This window comes from Pygocentrus nattereri, chromosome 24 (genome assembly GCF_015220715.1).
Source record: "Pygocentrus nattereri isolate fPygNat1 chromosome 24, fPygNat1.pri, whole genome shotgun sequence".
In the NCBI taxonomy this organism is placed as follows: domain Eukaryota; kingdom Metazoa; phylum Chordata; class Actinopteri; order Characiformes; family Serrasalmidae; genus Pygocentrus; species Pygocentrus nattereri.
This window is the reverse complement of record NC_051234.1, coordinates 7,478,968-7,504,415: the sequence shown is the minus strand read 5'-3', so window position 1 is coordinate 7,504,415 and position 25,448 is coordinate 7,478,968. Positions and strand designations below refer to the sequence as shown.

The window sequence follows — 25,448 nt, the reverse complement described above, 5'->3', positions numbered from 1 at the left end:
AAAAGAAGCTGATTTCAGCTTCATCGAGAGAGCTGGAAGGCATGAAAAGGGATGAGGAGGCTGCTCTGTTTCAGCTTGACAGCTTATTTATGGCTGTTTTACTGAACCAACTGGTTGACATTGTTTTGTCCCATTTGTTCATGTATGTTATAGTAACTGTTTAGCTCCGCAACAGAAATTGGAGCGACAGTATCCCAGTGTTTCTCACCTTAAGATGCCCAAAGCTTTAGCCTATAGTTTAGTGAGATTTCACCTAATCAGGGATTCTTTCTAAAGTGTCGCATGAGGTGATTTCATTAGATCAGATCAAAGCTCTCAGCAATTAAAGCATTGAGAGTATGTCTCATGGAAAAATAAATAGCTTAACCTACCCACAAATTACCAGAATGAAAGAAAATTGGACATGCATTAGTAGGATTGTGCTGGCTTTCCTGTTTTTCTGTGATGCAAGCAAAAGCAATATCTAAGCTTCCCCTAGTGGAGAGTCTTCAGACTGCTATATATGATGACTGCGCTTGTGCCACAAGACCCACTGAAATGTGTACTCAGCTGGATTCATGCTTGTTCTTTTTCACTTCACTGTGATATGATCTGCCTTTTTAGGTAAACTGTGTTTAAAACTCAAACTAAGTTCGATTAACAAATCCTTAATTAGCCTCTTGGTGCAACCCACTCTTAAATCCACTGGATTCCTTTTTGCAAATAGCGAAGTACAATATGACAAAATCAACAGATGTACATAAATATATGAATCATATTGTCAAATATTTAACAGATTGTGCTAAATGGCTAAAAATCAGTGGTGGATGAAGCACACGAATCATATACTTGAGTTAAAGTAAAGGTACCCAAGGTAAATATTACTTTAGTAAAAGTAGAAGTTCCTCCCTTCAGACCTCCACTTGAGTAAAAGTACAAAAGTATTTGCCTTCATTTACAGCATTTGGCTGACGCTCTTATCCAGAGCGACTTACAATTTGATCATTTTACACAGAGAGGCGAAGGCAGTGTTAGGAGTCTTGCCCAAGGACTCTTATTGGTATAGTGTAGAGTGCTTACCCAGGTGGGGATTGAACCCCAGTCTATAGTGTAGAAGGCAGAGGTGTTACCCACTACACTAACCAACCACTACCTTCAAATCTACTTACGTATCAAAAGTACTAAAGTACTAAAAGATGAATGAACTTAATGCAGCTCAGTTGCAAGTTTGTTTAATAAAAACTTGCTTTAAACTCACGATCACTTTATGATATTGACCTGTAGGTCTCTGTTCATAAACATAAACTAGCCAAAACTAATTTACTATAAAATGATGGTGACGATCGTCTGTTTGTATTTGCTGCTCCTTTTGGAATTGACCCCTGCCTGTTTTGTGTCTACGCACTTGGATTCTGATTCCAACAGTAAAGCCTCAATTGTGTTTTCTCTTATGACTGACTCTTATTGGCACATCACACACTGCTTGTTGATTCGTGTGCAAACAAAATAAATGTAATAGAAACAGGCGTTTTGATGTGTTAGACTGTTGAGAGAATAATGAGAGATGCTCATTAGGATTGATTTTGATTGGGGGGATTATGAGGAAACTGCAGCTCCTCTTCACAGTGAATGGTCTATGGTGTTAGAGACCATCACACAGTTACAGGAAGAAATGATCAGCGTTTCGACAGCCTCACCTTCATATATCTACATCTAATCCATAGATCTGTTAAACTGTCTCGCCATGTGACCTCACCCCATGTGAATGTATTCTTCCACCTGAGCTTGTCACTAATATAGCTAAGCGGCCGCGCTGTTGAAAATGATCGTTAGAAAGTTTAGTGAAGCATCTCTTTTCATTCTCTTATCCATCTAATGCATCAAAACCCCCCAGACAGTCTCAAGGAGCTGTTAGTTACTTCTGCAAATATGAAATAATGCAACCTGTATCTACTACATTGATGTTGCGCAGCACAAATCAAAAAAACATCATGCGTTCCGTTAAAAATAAAACACGAGCATGATTAAAATAAGAGAACAAATTAGAAAATCATGTTCACAAACAGATAAAAAGTACTCACAAAGTAAATAGTAATAGGTTCTATTTATATAGCGCTTTTCACAAACCCAAGGACGCTTTACATGATATCCAAAAAAAAAAATCCTGAATATTACGGAGAAGAAAAAGGAATGTTTTTAGCAGAGATTTGAAGGAAGAAGACAGAGAAGAGCAATTACGAAGAGTGGAAGGTAAAGAATTCCAGAGTTTGGGGGCAGCAGCACTGACAGATCTGCCACCCGTAGTAGAAAGTCTAGGTGAGGGAACCATGAGGAGTCCAGAATTAGAAGATCGGAGTGTACTAGAGGGACAATATAAAGAAATGAGATCAGAAAGGTATGTCGGAGCCAGACCTCGAAGGTAAGAAGAAGGATTTTGTACTTAATCCTAGAACTAATAGGAAGTCAATGCAACTGTCGATGAACAGGAGTGATATGAGCTGTGCGCTTGGTGGAGGTAAGAACACTGGCTGCTGAGTTTTGCACGTACTGAAGACGATTGATTAGTAACTGGAAGGCCACAGAAAAGTGAGTTATGGTAATCGATGCGAGAGAAGATGAAAGGATTAATCAACATTTTATCATCCGTGTCACTCAGCGTAGGGCGTAAGCGTGCAATGTAGCACAGATGATAAAATGCAGTTTTGGTGATGAGCTTAAAGTGAGACTCGAAAGTAAAAGAGGAATCAAGAAGAGAGCCAAGGTTCTTAACAAACTGGGCTGGCTTAATATCGACACCATCAATGTAAAACCCGGGAAAGTGAGGTTTTAGCTCTAAAAACAGAATCTCAGTTTTATCAGCGTTTAGCTTCAGGTAATTATTTTGCAATCAAATTTGCAAATCTCACAAAAACTGAAAGCCTGGGCAGAGGTAGAGAGGGAAGTAGTGCGAATATAAATTTGAATGTCGTCAGCATAACAGTGAAAGTTAAAAGTATGGTTGCGGATGATCTGGCCAAGTGGGGAGGCCCAAGGACAGATCCTTGGTGTACACCTCGATCTACAGGAGAAATACCAGATTTGTGGGAGCCTATAGAAATATATTGATGCCCATCAGCAATGTATGACTGTAACCACTGAGGGGCAAGGCCCGTAATGCCAACAGATGACAGTCTAGATATAAGAAGATTATGGTTAACAGTCTCAAAAGCTGCTGCTAAATCTAAAAGAATCAGGAGGTTAAGAAATCCAGCATCCAGTAAAGAGAACATGTGCACAATTGAAAGGAAATGAGGGAACAATTTAAGAAATCGTGACAAAGAAAAGGGGCGGACGAACTGCGAAACGTTCGCTCGAATCTATTTTTTTTTTACCTCCGTTTCTTCCAGGGGTCTGTAGACTGGCAAATTACAAAGTACATTTATAACAAATGACAAATTCCATTTACTTAGTTACTGTCCACCACTGAGCAATGCACATCCACATATTTCAGGGGCGGACCTTCTGAAGAAGCCCTGAAGGGAGGGCTGTATTTGTTTTGCTATTGAGTTCAAATATCAACCGTCTTTCTCCAAAATCATGTACTGTGCTATTAAAGCTCGCATGCAGTGACTTGTGAACAAACCATCACAGTCCAGCATGTGATAAAACGGCGCAGGCCTCCACCGACTTTAATTTGCTTAATTGCCATTATGGACACCAGCCCTGCTAAAGTCGCATGCAGTACAAGCTCTTTGCACAAATGTTACCATGCATGAGTTAAAAGTGTAATTATGTATGCATTATTTATAGGCAGGATGCTGGGTGCTATGGAGACGGGCATGGCAGAATCATACAATCAAAATCCACTGGAGAACAACTGTTAAATGTCAAGCAGAGCTTATTGCAGGATGCTAGCTCACCTGGAAAAACAAAGACCGGCTGTGCTTCTCTGTAAGTGTGTGCGTACATGGTGCGCACCTCTACCCTGACCATGACCGCAACTCGCTGCATGGTCATTTGCTTCTAAATCAAATTATCAGGCAAGAATAAGTGAAGCTTAGCTGGGCAGAAATTGTGATTCCCCTAGCAAGCCAATGTATAGCGGCAAAGTTGACCGACGCTGACCTAGTGCTCCAGGAAATTGCATGAACACAAGATGAAAACGCAGTCCGCGCTTCGGTGTGCACAAGATGTGACATTTTAATGTCTGGAATTCCAGGCCAAGTGCCCCTTTTTTGTCAAAACAACAACAAACAGTTTTCAGAAAACTTTCTACAGAAACATTCCTACTAAAAGCACCAAGATGTACTTGTCAGTTTAACTGTCTGTAAACCTAAATATGGACCTAGGATGCCTGTTTTGGTTGTGATTCATTTATTTATAAGCTTATTCAGCACTCTTTAAAATGGGAGTCGTACGAGAACAACCACTTTTGGTTTTCCCTAAAGAACCTATAAAGCGATGTGTGAGAGTTAAGAGTATTGTAAAGTGACGAACCATGTAGAACCCAATATTCTAATAATTTCTCAATAATATAAAAGGCTAAAAATTGAATGCAATTTTGCACCTAGCTTAGTGAGAAATGTAATCAAACCCATTTATGTACTAACTTGGCCAATATTGTGATGCATAGTACATTTACATCCATCCATCCATCCATTTTCTAAGCCGCTTCTCCATCAGGGTCGCAGGCGGGTGCTGGAGCCTATCCCAGCAGTCATCGGGCGGAAGGCAGGATACACCCTGGACAGGTCGCCAGTCCATTGCAGGGCAGACAGTCACTCACACACTCACACCTAGGGGCAATTTAGCATGTCCAATTGGCTTCACTGCATGTCCTTGGACTGTGGGAGGAAACCGGAGAACCCGGAGGAAACCCACCAGACACGGGGAGAACATGCAAACTCCAAACAGAGAGGACCCCGGTCACCTGGCCGGGGAATCGAACCCAGGCCCTTCTTGCTGTGAAGCAACAGCGCTACCCACCACACCACCGTGCCCCCCAATATATACTTAGTACATTTACATAAACTTCATAATCCAATAACTGCAGAAAAATCTGATTTTGTCTGTAATCAGGTCAACGCGTTTACATGCACTTCAGTACTCAGATAATGTGGAAACTCCGGGTCTACGTGAGTCAGGTTTCTGCTTTGCAACCTACCAATAAACTTCACATGACGTAAACATAAAGTAGAACTTAAATGTCATCAAGCCACTTTACCTGAAAACATGAACATATATGATCTAGAAGATTTAAACGTTTTATTTCGTCAAGCATGTACTTGGTTTCATCATCGCTCCAAAAATGCTTTAATGAAATCTTGTGGCAGCGCCGCTTGCTTATTTCCAGTACCCCCATCTGTTTTCACACATGTGCAGACTGAGAAAAAAAACGAAAGAAATCAGAGTAAGCGTTCACATGAAATGAGCTACAATCCAGCTCTGTTTACCAGACTTCTTAATCAGATTTCTAGACCTTACTCTGACCTAAGACATCAGGGTGTGCTGTTTCACATGACAATTTGGGTTAGGGTTAGGGTTATTATCAGATTATGATCAGATTATTGAGTGCATGTGCACTCATTGTCTTAACTGATAATAATATTATTACCAATAATAGAATATATACACAAAACAGAACCTTTTGTATTCTTTAAATGGTTCTTTATATGATGAACTGGTTCTTCAGCTTGATGGAAAATGCGCTGTATATGTTTCTATATAGGACCCTTCTGAAAATGATTCTAAACAGCACCAAAAAGGCTTGATTTCATAGAGATATAGGAATATAAATCGACCAGGCATAACATTACGACCATCTCCTTCTTTCTATGCTCAGTGACTATTTTTTCTGTTTTTGTAAATAATAATATAATAATAATGATAGAATTTGAGGACAAAGCAGGCTAGTAATTTTGCCATTGTGGTGCAATTTATGCATCCTCATCTTGTAAATACGACATTTCTGATATAGCTTGAATGTCAAGATTGGCCCCTCCCAGTCATGCGTGTGCTCTTGTTTACTTTCCAGTCCTGTCCACGTACATTTGTGTTTACCTCACTGTCCTGCCCCCTTGTTTCGTGACTCCGCCCCGGGTTGTTTCCACCTATTTTCCACCTGTGTCTTGTGATCCCTTGTATTCCCTTGTGCTGTATAAGCCCCGTGTTTGCCCTGGTCTGTGTTGCTCTATGTATTGTATGTTCTGTTTGAATCCTGTGTTTCTTATGTTATGTCTGTTCCCTGTTCTCTATGTGTTGGCTCTATGACCCTGGCTGCACTGCCTACAAACCCATGTAATTCAGGGCCTAAGCTAACCAGCATAAAGGAAAGAGACACTAATGTTTTGATTTAATTCCCAGGATCATTCTGAGCTTGAGGAAAACAGCACAACCCCAGCACTGTGAGAAAGCTTAATATAGTTGAAGGCCACAGCCTCCAAGAGTGAGGTTTAGGTAGAGTTGAGCGATTTCCGATAAGCGCACGATCAGCAGATCGTCAAGGTCACAGCCTTGCTGTGTGGTGCTAATTAAGCCAGTGCCTCTCTCTGAAGGTCAGGTATTAAGGGGTCAGGTGAGAGGTCAGCAGGTTAAGCCACTCTGAGTGAGCAATTAACTCGGGCCTCTGCAGGGAACAGGAAGGTAGGCTATAGGGGAATGAAAAGGGAGTAAGCAGGAGGATGGGAAACGAACGCAATACGCTCATGTTCAGAAATAACTGAAAAATGGTTTGCATATGAAAGAAGGACAAAGGGAAATGGGGGAAATTGGCGATGGAGAAAGAGTGAATAATGCGGAGTGCGAGGTCCTCTAATTAAGCTAATGAAAAGGATTTAGATCAGTAGTGTTTAGCAGGGGAAGCTGACTGATTGCATTAACTGGATTTGGAGTAATTCCTCTATTATTCCAGCAATTTGCTCATTGAATATATTGTGTCATGGCTAATTTAACCTTCCGCTTCCAAAACAACTCTATTCAACTGAAACTCTGATTGTGTTTCAAGCACGGCGTGGCCGTGAACAGAATGTAATCAATTTGTAATCAAGACTGATCATTAAATCATTTTTACCAATTACGCCACAACAGCTATTATAATTTACTAATTATTATTGTAAAAAAAACTCTCACCCATTCTGTCTCTCACCCACTGTTGAGTATTAGGCTCTTGTTCACTTAGTCCTCTTTGAGTCTAATGCGTCCACCACGGGCGCCTGGCTCAGTGTCTCTTAGGAAAGGGCTTTTGTCTAATACCAGCTAAGCCGCACATGCTATTGGCTCTTGTGGACGGAATGGCTCCAGTTTTGAGGTCGAGCCTGCCTCGTTCTCTCTTCTCCATTCATGTCCAACAGAACATCTGTCTGTCTATCACTCTGTACATTCTCCTGTCCAGTAAATACGCTATTATATAGACCAGTGGTTTTCAACCCCCCAGTGGGCCTTGGTGGCAATTGCTAAGGGACCACTGGCCAGCACTTTTTTTTGTTTTTTTTTTGTGAAATCTGTTGCAATATAGACAATTAACCAAATATAGTTTTAAATATCGCTGTTGTCGGATTAAAACCTCGAATCTCCAAAGTAGTAACTTTACAGGCGAAGGAAAAAAAAACATACTTTACTTTTAATGTAAGTCAATGGAACCAGACGTCTTTCCGAGTAATTTTGGGTCATTTCTTTTGGTCCGTTCATCATGAAATGTGCACACAATTTAAAGGACAACATGAGTTTTCAAATTATATCAAAAACTGAAAAACGACAAAAATGGAGATACGAGGTTTTCTTCTGACAGCAGCGATTTGTAAAACATTATTTGCAAAAACACATAATATTTCTATTGAGCTCATTGTTCTGGCAGAATGCTAGCAAGTCACACTCATATTTTTAGTCCAAAGTCCAAAACGTTTCACTTTTGAATGGTTAAGGACCTCATCTATCATGAATTAATGGTCAAAAGCACATTTTAAAGGAAGGATTCTGAGGCTGGGCCATCTCTAAGTGAAGTAGCTACTGTCTCTGAGAAACTGAAACAAATACTAACTGCTCTCATCCTGGCACTGTAGCTGCCAAATAACTTCAGCTGTCTCGTTAGGTGAGTCCGAAAGAAGATCCGATTGGTTAAATCATTTTATGGGGTGCTGAAGCTTTTGTAGCCATTTGCGTGGGCCAGGAGTTGCAAAACTTTGGGATACATACGAAATCAGAATGTTGTAAACATAGAGGTCGGATATACCTTCATGTGGATAACTAGCGTCCAGTCGGCATGAAATTCACACTAAGTACAAACTGGTCGGACAACAGCAGTAAAAACTTGAGACTGTAATTCAAAAGTACCTTTTTACTTGGGTTTTTCCAGCTTTCCAGCTTTGAAAAGCAGGTTAAGCTGTTATAAGCAGTGGGGAACAACCTAACACATTATGGTTTTTGCTGAATAACCTTAAAAATGGTTAAGCTGGAATAATCATATTTTTATGCAAGCAGCATCTCCAATACAAATAAACACTCGAACTTGGTTTCTAGCACCTACCATTAATATACAATTCCTCTGAAAATGACAGGAATTTACCCAGATAGCATTATACATTAACTATCAATAAGACAGACAGACAGCTGAATCGAAAGATATATATATACACACATCAAGTTCTATAAAAAACTGACATGAGACACGTGTGTCAAATAATGCCAAATGTATTTTTTGTCCAGTGCTGGACAGCAAATAAAAGCACCACACATCAGTAAGTTATGGAACATTGTTTCTGAATAACTACAGCTTCACCAGCTGTTAATGTCAATTTCATTAATATACTTACTCTAAAGAAAGAAAATTCTAATAATAAAGCAGAAAAGACGCTGTTTTCAGACGTTTTATCTCTTTCATTTTAAAAGTCTGTTTAAACATGTGGAACAAAAAGACATCATTTACTATATAAATGATATATTTATATATATATAAAGGTATATATATATAAATAAAGGTATATATAAAATATGTATATAAAGGTGTCTCAGTTGTAACACCGTGTTAGAACTAACCCCACAGTATGGAGGCTGTACTTAAGCCTAGCTGTCATGATTGGCCCCTCCCAGTCCTGTCCATGTGTTCATGTTTTGGTTTACCATGTGCGTTTTTGTTTTGGTTTTTCTAGTCCAGCCCCCTTGTTTCATGTCTCCGCCCATTATTGTCTCCACCTGTTTTCCACCTGTCCCTTGTTTACCCTTTGTTATTTAAGCCCTGTGTTTGGCCTTAGTGTTCGCTGATCTTTGTTTGGTGTTTGCTTCGTTTGACTCTTTTTGCTATTTAGTTCTGTCCCATTCTGGTATATGTCATGTCTGCCCCATGATCTGTCCGTATTGGCTCTTTGACCCTGGACCGTTATGACCCTGATTCTGGATTTGCCGTCAATAAAAGTCACTTACCTCCGCACATTCGTCTGCTACCTCGCTCCGCGTTACACTAGCTAGCACTTACTGTGAGCTTGTCAGCTGCTTCAAAACTGTGCTACGTTGTAGGAAACAAGATGGTGATTTAAAGTAATATTAGGCTGGATTTTTGTGATTTACCCTAACAGCTCAGTAGGTGAAAAAAGCATGCGTTAAAAAAATATTTACATGCCCTGAGAACACACTTTGGCACAGATTTCTTTAAAACACTGATGAATCTCTCTGAATTTTCGTGGGAGAATGAGGCAAGGAATTGAGGTAATGCTGGCAGAAACACATGCTGCTTGACCTTCTTTAACAATGTTCTTGGACAACACCTCACACACTCTGCATTCTACACTGGATGAACGGAGAAGCACATTCAGTGGTCATCTGTTACAGCTGTGCTGTGTTAAAGAGCCATGTGAAATCTTTCTTACCCACTGCTATAAGGCTCTACAACAATGACTGCAGAGATGGTACTGATCTCCTGCTGTCTGAACTGTGCTGAACCACATCACTGTATCTCCTCTTTGATTAATACACACTGTGCAATATATCACAACTATTACTGTAACGACACTTTATGCACTTTACACTACAATACTGATACAACTCAGAGTTAGTCATGTCTATAATATGTGCTGTTAGACTACCTAATACCAGCCAGTGCCTGCTGTCTGTAAATACAGCAAATCTGTCTTATATGCCATGTAAATATGTAAATAGATACACTTTTAGACTTTATTTTATTTAATATAGATATACTTTTACTTTAACTTGTCTAGACTTATTTCTAGTTTGTATATTTCTGCATAGTTTATGTAAGATTTTGCGTAATTATATGTTTTGCTGCTGAAACACTACTGATCAATAAAGTTCTATCTATCTATCTATCTATATATATATATATATATATATACATATATAGAATTTGTGCCCCACATTAGGTTGTTCCACACACTCCCCTATTTCTCCCCGTGCTCAGTGTCTGCTAACACATGCAGCTGAAGCTAATGACAGCTTAGCCAATCATTTACTCTTCCAGATGAAGACTGAGTTGCCAAGCACTATTACAATAAACCAATATGTGCACTACAATGTAACCAAGACAGTGTGTTGACTTGTTTGTTGCTTTATTTAAAAAAGAAAAACTTTGTAGAGAGTTTGCAATAAGCTAGTTAAGAAAGTAATACTATTAGCATATATGCTAGCAGCCACAGTATGAGTGTTTCTGATGATATTTTCAAAGCTGACAGACAAAAAAAAGCTTTGCTTGATTCCACTCATAATTTTGTGTTGACATTTGTGTGAGTGTGTTTGACGAATAGTGCAGTATACTGTTTCATAGCATCCAATGGGTTAAGCTAACTAGCCAATCAAAAGCAACTAAATAGCCAATTTAGGTGCTTTAGAGTCACATAAAATGACCAAAAAGACCATTAAATCACTAATCATCTGTGTCCAGCGGTCCCTCTAGCAGGTGGAAAACAAACTAAAACTAGAACCAGTTTGGGTCTGAATTCTTGTATTTGAATGTGCAGCGGGGGAACACCTTCATTACGCTGGTGCTTTTCCATTAACCTTGCAGTGAAATGTGTGGCTGGTTCATGTTTATAATTATATTACAAAAGTGAAACGCACAAAGCTGTGAATTTGTTAACTTGGGAAGATCGGTTTTAAAAAAGCTGTCTGCTGTTTCCGTCTCTTGGCTAAATGACTCTCAGGATTAGTACAAAATCCTATTCTATCTACTGGGATGTAAGTTCCGTGCTTTTTTGACAGCGCGCTGATTTGTTCTATACAGTTGCTGGGCGTTCTGCTGCTAGAAACCTCTTCCTTATTGGCCGACATTGGTTGTGTACAGTTAGATACTGTAACACAATTTGCATTGACCTGTAGCCCCTCATTATCCTATATGCCCTCATTAGTGGTCAGTTTGTGACCATAGAACCACTTTTGGCTGGATATTTTTGGGTGATAGGCCACAGTTAAATGAGCAGTGATTCAAACATGTAAAAACTTGAGCAACACTGGTATTACACTCGTACCAATGGCACACCTCTTCAATGTTGTGTTGGAAAGAGTCCAGCACCCAAATGATGCTAGTTGTACTGACTCCACTCACCCCGTCTCGTCTCCAGGCTTTATATTTTATTATTCTGTTTTAAATCATTAAGTTATGAAAAGGTATAAATCCAGACTTTTCCTTTGGACCTTAAAACCACTGTAGTACCATTTGAGGGATCCTTTTACATTGTTTGTACCTTGATGAATGAAAATCTACCTGCATAGAACCTTTATTCTTAACAGTGTAGGGAAGTAAATTCATTTAACAGGGATTTGGGAACATTACAGCTGCATATGTACCTTTTTAGATGGCAGTACTGGTGTTGCACAAAGACTTTGCAGCATGCACATGTATACACCGATGAGCCAAAACATTATATTCACCTGTCTAATGAGCTCTGACCCACTGGGACATAGACTTTACAAGATGGTCTTCGTTTTCTAGCACATCCCACAGATACTTGATCGGATTGAATCAGGACAACAACTTCAACTCATGTTATTCAAGCTATTCGTGAACAATGTGCCACGGCCATCATGGAATAGTACTGCCATGTCCACATGATGTCCACATGAATGCCCTAACCTAGGGTGTCCTAACAGTACATTGCCCAGAACAATGGTTTGGAACTAATGAGATGCCCTTTGTTGCCCTCAGCAGCAGATCCTTTAAGTCCTGTAAGTTGTGATGTGGAGTCATGGTGGATTGGTCTTCGTTTTCTAGCACATCCCACAGATACTAAATCTGATCGAATCGACAGTCAGTACAACATGTTCAACTATCGTGAACAATGTGTGACACTGCCATCATGGAATACTACTGCCATGAAAGGCTGAACCTGGTCTGCAACAATGTTAAGGTAGGTGTTGTGTCAAACTGACATCAGAATATTGCCCAGAACAATGGTTTTGACCAGATGGGATACTCTTTGTTGCCCTCACGAATCAAATAGCCTTTGCTGCACAACACCCTGTTACTAGTTTGTGGTTGTCCTTCCTTGGACCACTGATGATAGGTAGTGACAACTGCTGAACCAGAGCACCCCACAAGCCTTGCCATTTCAGGGGTACTCCAATCCAGTCATCTGGACATAACGATTTAGCCCTTGCCAAAGATGTTCAGGCCTGCCCATTTTTCCCACATCCAGCACACCAGCTACAAGAATGAACTGTAACATGTTTTAATGCTGTAGCTTTTCATGTTTTAATGAGTAACAGAGCATGATTCAGAGCTGATGACCTTCAGAGCTAATGAGCTAAACCACCAGCTTCCTCATACAACACTGGAAGAGAATTCGTCACCTCGCAGGTGGTCTTTTCTCCTCAGTGGTGACGTGTGTCAGATACTTATACTTTTGTCATATACTTTAACAATGGCAACATGCTCACCTTTAAAGGGGAACTCCACTGATTATGCAAAATTACATAACCATTCAATGGTGTAGATGAAAATCATACAGAGTGGTTTGGTGTGAAATGTGCCTTTCTAGAGAAATTTACTCAGAATTGTTCACCATTATAATACTAGGATCCAGACGTCCAACAACACACGTTTAATGGCTCTAAAAGCTACATCCCTTTAAGTTACTACAGAGTCGTTATACATGCAAGGCTTAATACCTGAGACATTGTTTTGTGATAGTTTTATTGTAGACCATCAAAACCGTATTCTCAACTGAGATCAATGCGCACAAGCGAACATGTAGTTACTGGTATTCAACAAAAGATAAGGTGTTTTTTTTAACTTGGCACTATTTTACCATTATCAGTGTGACATATTAAAACATACAAGACATGTAAGTTCACTGGTTATTTTGGATGGCACATAAAATGGTGATACTTGTAGTGCAGACCTACAGATGTCAGGTTTCTAGTGCTACAATGGTGAACAATTCTGACTCAGAAAGTTTCCCTAGAAAGGTGCATTTCACACCAAACCACTCTGAATCATTTTGATCACATCTAAACCATTAAATAATTACCTAATTTCGTACAGTTGGAGTTCCCCTGTAAGTACTCAGAGGGACAAAGTATAGAACAATTTTCATACTTCCTTACTAATATGAGTAAACTTGTGATCCACTGAACTGTTGTTCCACAATGTTTCTCTGTCTTCCTGTGATAAAATGCAGTAAATAACCAAATAGCGACCTCAGTATTCAAATACGGACACTGAAAAGTCAAGCAAGTACTTGAGTACCCATGCACATCTCTAGTCCTGTGGTCACAAATTGACCGTTAGGTTAGAGGTAGATGACAACCGATAGGCTATGGGCTGTAATTGCAAAACTACAGTAGGAGGAAAATCTCCTCAAGTCCCCCAGCTGGGAACAACCTTCCAGTTACTGCTTGGGACTTTGAATTAAGACACAGTCTTAATTATTAAGTCTAGGCTGGAAGTATGTTTGTTCAGTCAAGCCTTTGGGAAGCAGTTTCTCTGATGTATACGAGGTTCCAGATCTGGGAATTCATGGACAATAGGGAAGTATGGTAAAGAAGTAAACACAGTCAGGTTTCTAATAAAGTGGCCAGTAAGTGGAAATACAAGGTCGATGTTTCTAATAAAGTGGCCAGGCAGTGGAAGTACAATGGTGTTTCTAGTAAAGTGGTCAGTGAGTGAAAGCTCAAGGCATGTATTTCTAATAAAGTGGTCAGTGAGTGAAAGAACAAGGCATGTATTTCTAATAAAGTGACTAGTTAGTGGCAGAACAATGTAGGTGTTTCTAATAAAATAGCCAGCCAATGGACATACAAGGTCGATGTTTCTAATAAAGTGGCCAGGCAGTGGAAGTACAATGTAGGTGTTTCTAATAAAGTGGTCAGTGAGTGAAAGCTCAAGGCATGTATTTCTAATAAAGTGGCCAGTGAGTGGCAGTACAAGGTAGGTGTTTCTAATAAAGTGGCTAGTGAGTGGCAGTACAAGGTAGGTGTTTCTAATAAAGTGGCCAATCAATAGAAGCACAAGGTAATAAAGTGGCCCGTTAGTGGAAATACAAAGTAAGGGTTTCTAATCAAGTGGCCAGTCAATGGAAGCACAATGTAGGTGTTTCTAATAAAGTGGCCAGTGAGTGAAAGCACAAGGTAGGGGTTTCTAATAAAGTGGCCAGTAGATGCTGAGTGTATATTTATGGTTTGCCACTCATAATGCCCATTCTAGTCAGAGGAGCTGCTGAATGCACATACAGTAAATGCAGGCTGGCAAGGCCTGCTAGGGGAATTGTGCTTTAGCCATTGTTCTGTAATACTATAATGGCTGGATTCCATCATTCATGGCTGCCTCTGCTGTTGTCAGAATGCTCCATTGTGCGGCTGTTTCGCTGCACTTTCTGGCCCACACACACACACACACACACACATAAACACATGTTCAGTTCCAACAAGAACATGCAGGTATGTTCTGCCTCTGCCTCATGAATATTCATTGCATACCTGTCATACAGATTGCTATTCTGTCTCGAGCTTTTATTGCTCTGCTGCCAGTTTCGCATATAGAGCACTCAATCCACGCGTGCCTGACATACGCTGAATGGTGTGCTGCATTGTGGGTACACTGTATATTCACCACAAAAGATACAAATATTTGTCTTCATTTGCGGATTGGCACGCATCCACCAGCATAGACATATTTTTCATCAGGTACTGAGCAAATAGAAATTTGTTCAAGTGTTTATTCACACATCCATATAACTCTTACCCGTGCACACAGTCCCTGAGGAAGATTCGTGCACAGGTCATTGCTTTATCGCTAAGCCTTTATCATTTTGGTTCTCAATTGGACTGATATTCAAGAAGTTGCATATATTTGCTAAAATCAGTTTAGCTATATCATTGTCTTTTCACTAAAGTCTTTTACATATTTATGAATATATTTGCCTATTTGAAATAAACGCAGACTTGTTTATTGCATCACTGGTAGAATTGCTCATGGGTGTTAGCCTGCAATTGCGATTCAAATCAGAGTTTTCAGAGAGAACATTGCCTGTGATGGGAAAATAAATTTTGGCTCCAACTTGGTCGGAGATGATCCTTTATTTGTGACTATTTTTGTTGGAAATCAATTCACCGTCTATTCAGAATTAGCATAATAATGTTGCAGAGTCCTGTCGTGTGTGGATGCTGCTCTTATATTATGTGTATGGCTGTGCTTTTTATATCCGTCTCCTTGAATGAATACATTTGAGAATGCATTGTAGAGCTCCTTCTCCTGGGCATACGGTGCAGGCTGTAAGCAATTGGGCAGTGACACACTTTAGCTATTTTGCTCTTTCACATTCTATTTTAAGTGGAACTAGTTATAATAATTCATAATGCAGAATGCCAACTTTTTCATTCGATAAACGTACACTGTGTGGCCAAAAGTATGTGGACATTCCTAATAATTGAGATATTAGCACATCAAAGTCGCATATGGTCTGTTGTATCACTCACTATAGAGATCCGAATTATCTCTGAAAGCAGCATTAGCACATAAACTGTGTGCCAAGGTCTTCATGAAATGGGTTTCTATGGCTGAGCAGATGTATACAAGACAATGAAGACTATGTGCAATGCGAAGTGTTGGCTGGAGTGGTTGAAAGTACGCTGCGACTGGACTCTGGAGTAGGGGAAACATTCTCACACTTCACTATCTCAGAGTCATGAATGACTCTGGGTTTGGTGGCTGCCAGTTGAACGCTACTTACCATAGTGCCAACAGTAAAGTTTGGTGGAGGAAGGATAATGGGCTAGTGTATCCAACTTTGTGGCAACAGTTTTGGTCAAGGTCCTTTCCTGTTCCAGCATGACTGTGCCCCTGTGCACAAATCAAGGTCTATAAAGTCTTGGTTTGACAAGTGTTTAGGAACTCCAGTGGCCTGCACAGAGCCCTGACCTCAAGCCCATTGATCACCTTGAGGATAAATTGGAACACTGATTGTAAGCCAGACCTTCTCATCCAACTTCAGCGCCTGAACTCAGAAATGTTGTTTTGCCTGGCACAAATGCCTGAACACACATTCCAAAGTAGAGCCTGGAAAGCCTTCCCAGAAGAGTAGAGACTGATATAGTCGCAAAGGAGTGGCAATTCTGTACTAATGCCCAGAATTTTGGCCACATTGTGTTGTGCATACAGTCTTGTTTTGTTGAAAGATAAAGCAACCTCACCATTTTGCTATGTTTTTGTGATTTCTTGGCATCAGTTCAAACAATATACACTATATTGCCAAAGGTATTCACTCACCCATCCAAATAATTGAATTTAGGTGTTCCAATCACTTCCATGGCCACAGGTGTATAAAACCAAGCCCCTAGGCCTGCAGACTGCTTCTACAGACATTAGTGAAAGAATGGGTCGCTCTCAGGAGCTCAGTGAGTTCCAGAGTGGTATCGTGATCGGACTCCACCTGTGCAAGTCCAGTCGTGAAATTTCCTCACTACTAAATATTCCACAGTCAACTGTCAGTGGGATTATAACAAAGTGGAAGTGATTGGGAACGACAGCAACACAGCCACGAAGTGTTAGGCCACGCAAAATGAGAGAGTGGGCTCAGTGATGCTGAGGCGCATAGTGTGCAGAGGTCCCCATCTTTCTGCAGTCAATCGCTACAGACCTCCAAACTTCATGTGGCCTTCAGATCAGCTCAAAAACAGCGTAGAGAGCTTCATGGAATTGGTTTCCATGGCCAAGCAGCTGCATCCAAGCCTTACATCACTAAGCACAATGCAAAGCGTCAAATGTAGTGGTATAAAGTATAAAGTCTGGCAATCCAATGGACAATTCTGAGTTTGGCGGTTGCCAGGAGAACGGTACTTGTCTGATTGCATTGTCTCACGTGTGAAGTTTGGTGGAGGGGGGATTATGGTGTGGGGTTGTTTTTCAGGAGTTGACCCTTAGTTCTAGTAAAAGGAACCCTGGCTTCAGCAGACCAAGGTATTTTGGACAATTTTATTCTCCCAACTTTGTGGGAAGAGTTTGGGGACGGCCCCTTCCTGTTCCAACATGACTGAGCACCAGTGCACAAAGCAAGGTCCATAAAGACATGGATGAGCGAGTTTGGTGTGGAAGAACTTGACTGGCCTGCACAGAGTCCTGACCTCAACCCAATAGAACACCTTTAGGATGAATTAGAGTGGAGACTGCAAGCCAGGCCTTCTTGTCCAACGTCAGTGTCTGACCTTACAAATGTGCTTCTGGAAGAATGACCAAAAATTCCTACAAACACACTCCTAACCTTTGTGGAAAGCATTCCCAGAAAACTTGAAGCTGTTATAGCTGTAAAGGGTTGCCCAACATCATATTAAACCCTATGGATTAAGAATGGAATGTCACTCAAGTTCATACGCGTGTGAAGGCAGAGGAGCGAATACTTTTGGAAATATAATGTAAGTCTGAAGCTTGTTTACATATGATGTAAACTGTTCTTGAGTGTAATTTATTCTGTAACTTACTAAGAAATTAAATATACAGTCACATAATTACATTTGAATGGTACAGCAAAACAAAAGTAACTCTTCTAAAAGTTAAGAAGCATGAACTGTTTAGAAATAGCAAACAACTTTGTAGACCACGTAAGGTTGAATAGTTGATTATCAAAAATAGTTACAGAAGAATGAGATTCATATATTTAGTGATGCTCTGTGGTTAGAAACTTCTCAGATCCAACCAAATACCTCAGAACTTGGTGGATGGTCCACCACATTGCAGCAGCACAATGACCCAAAATAAATTGCTATAGAGCCTAAAGGTGGACTTGCCTAGTAACATTAGTTGCCAAGCCTGAACCCCATTGTGCATTCACTTCACATAGTGATGCCCCCCAAAACAAGCCGGAACTTTGTATTAAGTTTAAGTGACACTTTTTAATCCCACAAACGGGAAAATTTCACCTCCACATTTAACCCATTCATAAAGTGAAATGCCACATACACACTAGTGAGCACACACGCACACTAGGGGGCAGTGAGCACACTTGCCCAGAGTGGTGGGTAGCCCTATCCACGGCACCTGGGGAGCAATTGGGGGTTGGGTGTCTTGCTCAAGGAACACTCAGTCATGGTCTGTCAGCGCTGGGATCGACCCAGCAACCTTCTGTTCACAAGGCCAGTTCCCTAACCTCCAGCCCACGACTGCCCAATTACAGGCCACTAGGGAAGATACCCATTTTCTGGTAAAGTGTATGGATTCAGTGCAAAGGATGATGTCCTACAACTGGCAATTTTCTAAGCCTATGTCAACCTGTCCGAATACTTTTGGTGGGGTGATGCATGTAAAGGCTGTCATTTGACAAGTATACACACCAATACTATCAAATTAAAGCTGACACTCTATTTTATCCTCACAGCCATTGTTTCAGTTCAGAGCCAAGACTATACAAATTGTATAACTGCCCAGTTAATTATTGGCTGCACTGAATATTAATGCGCACAACCTCATGAACCGTTCTCAGCTCAGAACGTACTTTCAATAATTCTCGCAAATCATATGGTGTGAATTTATTTTCATGTCACTTTGAATGTGAGGACAGGATGTTCGGAATTCTTTCCTGGAAAATCATAATCGGAACATGATCCTCAGCCTTTTTACTGACAGTTCGTACTCCTGAGCAAAACAGTGAAATGTCACAGAGTGTTCAATATGTTCAGCTCATGGGAAAGTCTGAGTCTTCCTGGCAGGCCATTCTGGAGTTCGGAGTTTCCACAGATTCAGTCCAAACAAAGCTGAATAGGAAGACACGGGAGAGGGCAGAGGCTGACTGGAAGCTGGAAATTCCAGCCCCATCCCCTGATTGACAAACAGAAAACCTTCACAGCTTAGTTGATCGCTACATCTCAAACATTTAAACTAATGTCATATGGACTTTTTCATGTCCACATAACACATTCATAACTCCTTACATAAACACTTCATAACGTGTGCATGAATGACAATCACACTTCAAAATAAAAGTCCTCATTTAAATGAAAAACAGAAAAGAAACTTTTTGTTTTAGTAAACAAATCATTTCTGGAAAGCCAAAATAAAAATGAGCCTGTTTTACCCTTTGTCACGATTGGCTCCTCCCACTCCTCCACGTGCTTTTAATCCTGTCATGTGTTTTTTGTTTTCTTTGAGTTCTTCCTGGCCCTGCCCTTAATTCCTTCCACCTGTTTTCCTCCTGTGTCTTGTTAACCGTCTTTGTCCTTGTTGTATTTAAGCCCTGTGTGTTTGCTGGTCTTTGTTACTGTAATTAAGCAGTTTTTTCGTTTATCTGTACTTTACTGAATTTTTTCCATTTTTGGGCGACTTTTTCCTTTCACTCCACTACATTTCAAAGTCAAGTATCTTACTTTTTGCTCCACTACACTTTGAGAAATCTGTCGTTCCTTTTGGTTTCTGTGTGTATAAAAACGTAACATGACAAAACAAAAGAAGCACAAAGCCAGAGCACCAATCAGGGCCCAGCGGTCACTTTGTTTAGAGCTGGTTTTGACCTGTTGGTCATACCGACCCAGTGCAGCACACGGTTCAACGTCAGCGCAGCAGCGTAAAACTTTGGGAGCACAGTCGTCCCTAAATGATGAACTAACCTAACTTTGTGTAAATAGAGCTCAATATAGAAATATGTCCACATATGCAGTCGAGACTGACGCGACTTTTTTCTGAATTCCTACAAACACCATTTCATTTTATAGTAAATGAGTTTGGGCTGGTTTATGTTTATGAACAGACGCCTACAGATCAACATAGTAAAGGAGCTCATCTGTGATCCTGAGTTTAAAGCCAGTTTTTATTCAACTTAAACTTGGAACTAAGTTGTAAATAAATCTGAAACTGAAACTTTGCTTGTGTGTAAAAAGTGATTTCAGAGCCACTCGGTTCTCCCTGATGGAAACTGTTTACCTTCAGTGTTTTGTGCTTCTGATCATTTTAATAGACGTCAGCATCACTAATTAATGACGTTCTATTAAAAGACTGGTTTACCAAGAGAGACGCTGGAGGACTTTCACCTGAAATGAGTTCATGAAGCCAGTCTGGTTATAAAAATGATAACAGGACATCAGAGCCAGAATTACTCTTTTAGTACTTTTACTTTATACTTAAGTACATTTGAAGGTAAATACTTTAGTACTTTTACTCAAGTGGAGGTCTAAAGGGAGAAACTTCTACTTTTACTGGAGTAATATTTCACCTTGGGTATCTCTACTTTAACTCAAGTACATGGTTTGTGTACTTCGTCCACCTCTGCAGTGTTGACCCTGATTTTGCATTTGCCCATAATAAATTTCACTTATCTCCGCATATGTGTCTGCCTCCTCATCGCTCCCCAGCGTTCCACCCCTTTGGTTAATAAGTACTAAATTATTTCTTTCTTCTTAAGTGATTGTATTTTGCACGTTTTCATTCTTTCTCCTTTTTACTGTGTTTAAAATGTTGCGATGTCAAAGGGTTCACTCAACAGTCTATACATTGTTGAGGAAAACATGATTCATCCTAGGTTTAACTGCCTTGGGGTTAAATGCTAGCACTGATAGTGATGTTCTTCCTCACTTAAGATAGTGGAGAAGGCATAACTGACACGTTTTGAGGCTCAATGTAAACTGTTATCCCAAAGCTCAGGACATTCTGCTTTGCCGTTACCTCAGACGTGTTGGAGGTTAACCTAACTGAAACACATATTATGTGGATCTTTATACTGCAATGCAAAGTGGTCTACTCACAATTATGTGGCTAGCCAGTTGTCCCACCTCCACACTAAGATTCAGTTGAATGATTGCTCCTAGCATTTTATTTACTCTCCATATAGTAAAGTGACATACAAAGTAACAAATGCTTTCTAATTCAGAAGAAGTTGAAAATACAGGGTAATTTAAAACGATTCATCCAATTTCAAAAGGATTTATTTCACTTGTAAATCAACGCAGAACAATGCAATAAATTGTTTATTATGTAACTGTAGCTCAATATGAACCTCCTCCAGCTTTTCAGACAATGTCAACGCCATCGTCAATCTCATCCCATACTTGATTGAGCTTGTCAGGTGCCTCATCCATCCATCCATCCATTTTCCAAGCCGCTTCTCCGTGAGGGTCGCGGGGGGGTGCTGGAGCCTATCCCAGCTGTCATCGGGCGGAAGGCAGGATACACCCTGGACAGGTCGCCAGTCCATCGCAGTCAGGTGCCTCACAGTTCTAAAAATGTGGTGCTTTGAAATCGACTCTTTTTGTATCACTCTGTCGATGGGACATGGATAAATGGATAAAGCAAGGTCATTTTTATTTTGGCTTTCCAGAAATTTGTGTTTTACTGAAAATAACAACAGATATCTCAGCAAAATGACATGGTAGTCCATATTAATGTCATGTAAAACCTGGATACTTCAGGACTGTTGATTTAAACGTTCATGAACATCCTTATGTAAGGTGTTCTTACATAGGTCGTTTAAACCTTTTGCAAAGGGTTCTGTATAGCACCAATAGGGGTTCTTCTATTGTTATGATGTCGAGCTTTTAACTATAGAAGAACCCTCAGTAAGACTTTCTATGAATGTCACGGTTGTAAGCATCTATAAACACATTCGTGATATGTTATAAGGCATTCATAAGGCATCATAACCACGGCTATGAAGATTTTTAAAAACACATTACACGTTATAGCCATGCTTATTATGCATATGAATTGTTAACACAGTGCATTATAAATACTGCTCATAACAAATGATAAGAGCTCATAAGTTCATCCACTCTAAGTAAAGTGAAGTGTACTGTACCAAAGCCTCCTCCAGTCTTAATTGTGAGGCTTTAGGTTGAAGTACTTACTGAAGAATTTACTGAAACACTTAAACATACAGAATAAAACACATTACAGGCTTCAAATGTCAGAGTTTAAACGAGTGCTGCCATCAGTGTTTTCATACTCGGTTTGCTGTGATGTAATGTAAAAGTTAAAGTGAGGCACTAGTTAAGAAAAGCACATTATAGCAGTACCTCTAGGCCGGACAGCCTGTTTGGAGCATCTGAATATTCAGGACTGAGGCCCTGAAGATGCAGCGCTAACAGCACCAGCAGTGAGACATAAAATACTGGAAATCTCAGGGTGTAAATAAACTCTGTATTTGTCTTTACGATCTCCAAGCTGGGACTGACTTCTTTGGCCCTGACAGTATAACATGTTATTAACACTACTTATAATGCATTATATTAACTATTCATAATGTATAATAAACATGGCTGTAAATTGTCATTCAGTGTCATTCATTTTTCGAAATATTTCCAACCAATGTTTACAATGCCTTATGAAGGCATTATAACATGTTATGTGTTTATAGATGCTTACAAATGTGACATTCATAGAAAGTGTTACTGAACCCTCTTCAAAAAGGTTATATATAGAAACATATACAACATATTTTCCGTCAATCTGAAGAACCATTTCACCATGCAAACACTTGCAAAGAGCGTCCGTGGTTCTATGTAGAACCGTTGTTTGTACTAAAGAACCATCTTTTGATAAGTGTAAGTGAATATAAGTATATGTCTTCAATAGAGAACATGTTTTAATTTAGAATCTGTTTATTTACTCAATGTAACAAAATGAGGAAAAAAGGAACATAAAACATGCTCTGTGCAAAAGTAATGGCACCATATACATATATATATATATATGGTGTCCCGAGGGATGCGTGATATTAACAAAACCAATACACACACACACACACACACACACACACACACACACACATATATATATATATATATATATATATATATATATATATATATGTATGTATTTTTTTATTTATTTATGTATTTTTTGATTTTGTTAATGTCACGCATTCCTCGGGCTCAGAGGTCTATAGGGACTCCATTTCCCAAAATCCTTGGGGGATCACATAATTCTTAGCCCTCCATCTCGCTCCAATCACCGTTCTCTAACGCCTGAATACCAACCTGTTGCACTTGTTCTCTTATGGTTTAGCTTAGTATAAAGCCAAGGTAAGTGCGAGGTATTGCTACTTGTTCCAGGTGCTACTGAGCGTTGTTCTTCTGACCGTTGTGATTTTTCCAGTTTTGACTCTGTTCTGCTATTTTGTCTTTTTGCCCTTTTTGCTTTTGCCCTTTGGCCGTTGTTTGCCAGGTTATGTTTGTCTTTTTGTGTCTTTTGTCTTTGCCGGATTTGACCTTTGCCCGTCCTTTGACCACGTTTTTGGACTACGACTTCAACATTAAAGCCTCACTCTCTCTTTTTAACCACAAACGTCGGAGTTATTGTGCCTCCTTACAGTTAAACTCAGCAAATACATAGAAAAAGCAAACAACTGTGTATTCAGCTGTAACTGAATTGTTTTTTATGTTACTGAAAACGTGGCAAATTCTGAATTGGAACTGGCAGCATATTTGCCGCCAAAGTAGTGCGAAAATGCACTGCGTAACACACACGGTAGACTTTGGCTGGTTGTAGAAACATGAGACAGTAGATGCCAATCTAGATGAAGGCCTTCTGCGGCAGGCAGACTGCTGACCTAAATCTGACTGCAGAGTGTGTTTCTCTTCTTTCTTTTTTTTCTGGTCTAATCAACCAAGGAAGGAACTGTTGCTGCTCATCAAATCAATTATGAAAAACGACAAGGCTCACTCGACACCAGAACATAACAAACGCTGCGTTCTCCTGGTACCTATCCTAGATACGTACATCCACGAAGTGGAGAGAAAAAAGGAAAAACGTCAATCAGGCTGGCAGACAGTAATATCCCAGCTGTTCTCAGACCACATTACCCCGCCATATGCTGTGTTTGTGTTTTGTGTTTGGTTTTTTGTGTCGCTTTGGCTTTGTGTCATTCTTTTACGGAGAGCAGCTCATTGCCTGCGCCGTATAATTACTCTTCTGTTGCTGCTCTGCTGTCATACTCGACTCAGAGCTTAGAGGGGGAAAGAAAGTTAGGTAATGTTTTGGCTCTGGTGTGTTTTGGCTGTAATACAATGTAGGGCCTGCTGGGCCTCAAGCCTTTCCTAGATTTCAACACATGAGTGTGGGAAAACCCCACTTTTACCACTTTCAACTACTGCCAGGATTACACATACTGTCCTTCTCAGTGGTAAAATATCACATTCTGAATTGTACTATAAAAGTAACACCAGCGGTTCCAAAACGCACTTTGTCATACTCTTCATAACTTTCATATTTCATAAGCTACATTCAAAAGTTGGGTGTTGGTTGAGGCTGTAACTGTCTTCATTCCAGTCAAACAGGTGGGTAGTGTCATTTTACAACTTTATAATAAAAAAAGCTGAACTCAATGTTTTTTTTGTACTAAAAGTCGACTCATTTTTCAACAAATCCGGGCTATGAACTACAATTGCAGAATGCACAAATTATTTGTATAAAATAATACAATAATACGATTTCTGGCTGGATTTTTTCAGTAAATTGTAAGCATATCATCATAAAACACATGTTCTGTTCATTTGAGAGGAGAAACGTTTACAAAAAATAAATAAATAAAATAAAAATGTACATTTCTTTCATGCAGTTACTGAATAAATTTCAACTTACAATTTGGTCACTTAAATAACAGATGGACAAAACAAAATGTACCCTGGAGAATAAGAGGTTGAAGTGTAAAACCTGGTTGTTGAGCTTAAGATTAGTGCTAGGTTTAGGATTTGGCTTTGAAATTCCTTTTCGATTTAGTCACGTTCATATATCGCTGTATATGTGCAAAGAAAACCCGATGTCTCCAAAACCTCCTTCACAGGAGAAGGCAAAAGCCTTCTTTACTTTAAATGGAAGTCAATGGAGCCAGAATTTTTTCCAAGCCATCTTGTGTCGTTTCTTTAGGTCCATTCCTCATGAAATTTACGCACAGTGTAATGTGCAACAGACTTTTTCAAACTATGTGGAAAACCGAAAAACAACTGTGGTGAATTTGATCTTATTAATTCTATAGTCATAACATTAATTTTTTAGAGTTTATTAGAGTTCATTCTGTGGGCCTCTGACTAAAATGGTAGTAGGACAATAGGGTATCAGTGGAGCAGATAAAGGAGGC

The 25,448-nt window shown here is 39.8% G+C and overlaps 1 protein-coding gene across 1 annotated transcript in view; it reads right to left on the bottom strand.

Annotated features, from left to right (window-relative positions):
- LOC119262339 overlaps positions 1-3,951 on the bottom strand; it is a 63,070-nt gene extending 59,119 nt beyond the window's left edge. Inside the window, exons 1-2 of the mRNA XM_037533786.1 lie at positions 3,879-3,951; positions 2,267-2,339 (exon numbers count right to left, since the gene is read on the bottom strand). Coding sequence (XP_037389683.1) covers positions 2,267-2,339; positions 3,879-3,951 — 146 coding nt within the window. The remainder of the gene's footprint in view (positions 1-2,266; positions 2,340-3,878) is intronic.
- Positions 3,952-25,448: the final 21,497 nt, after the last annotated feature.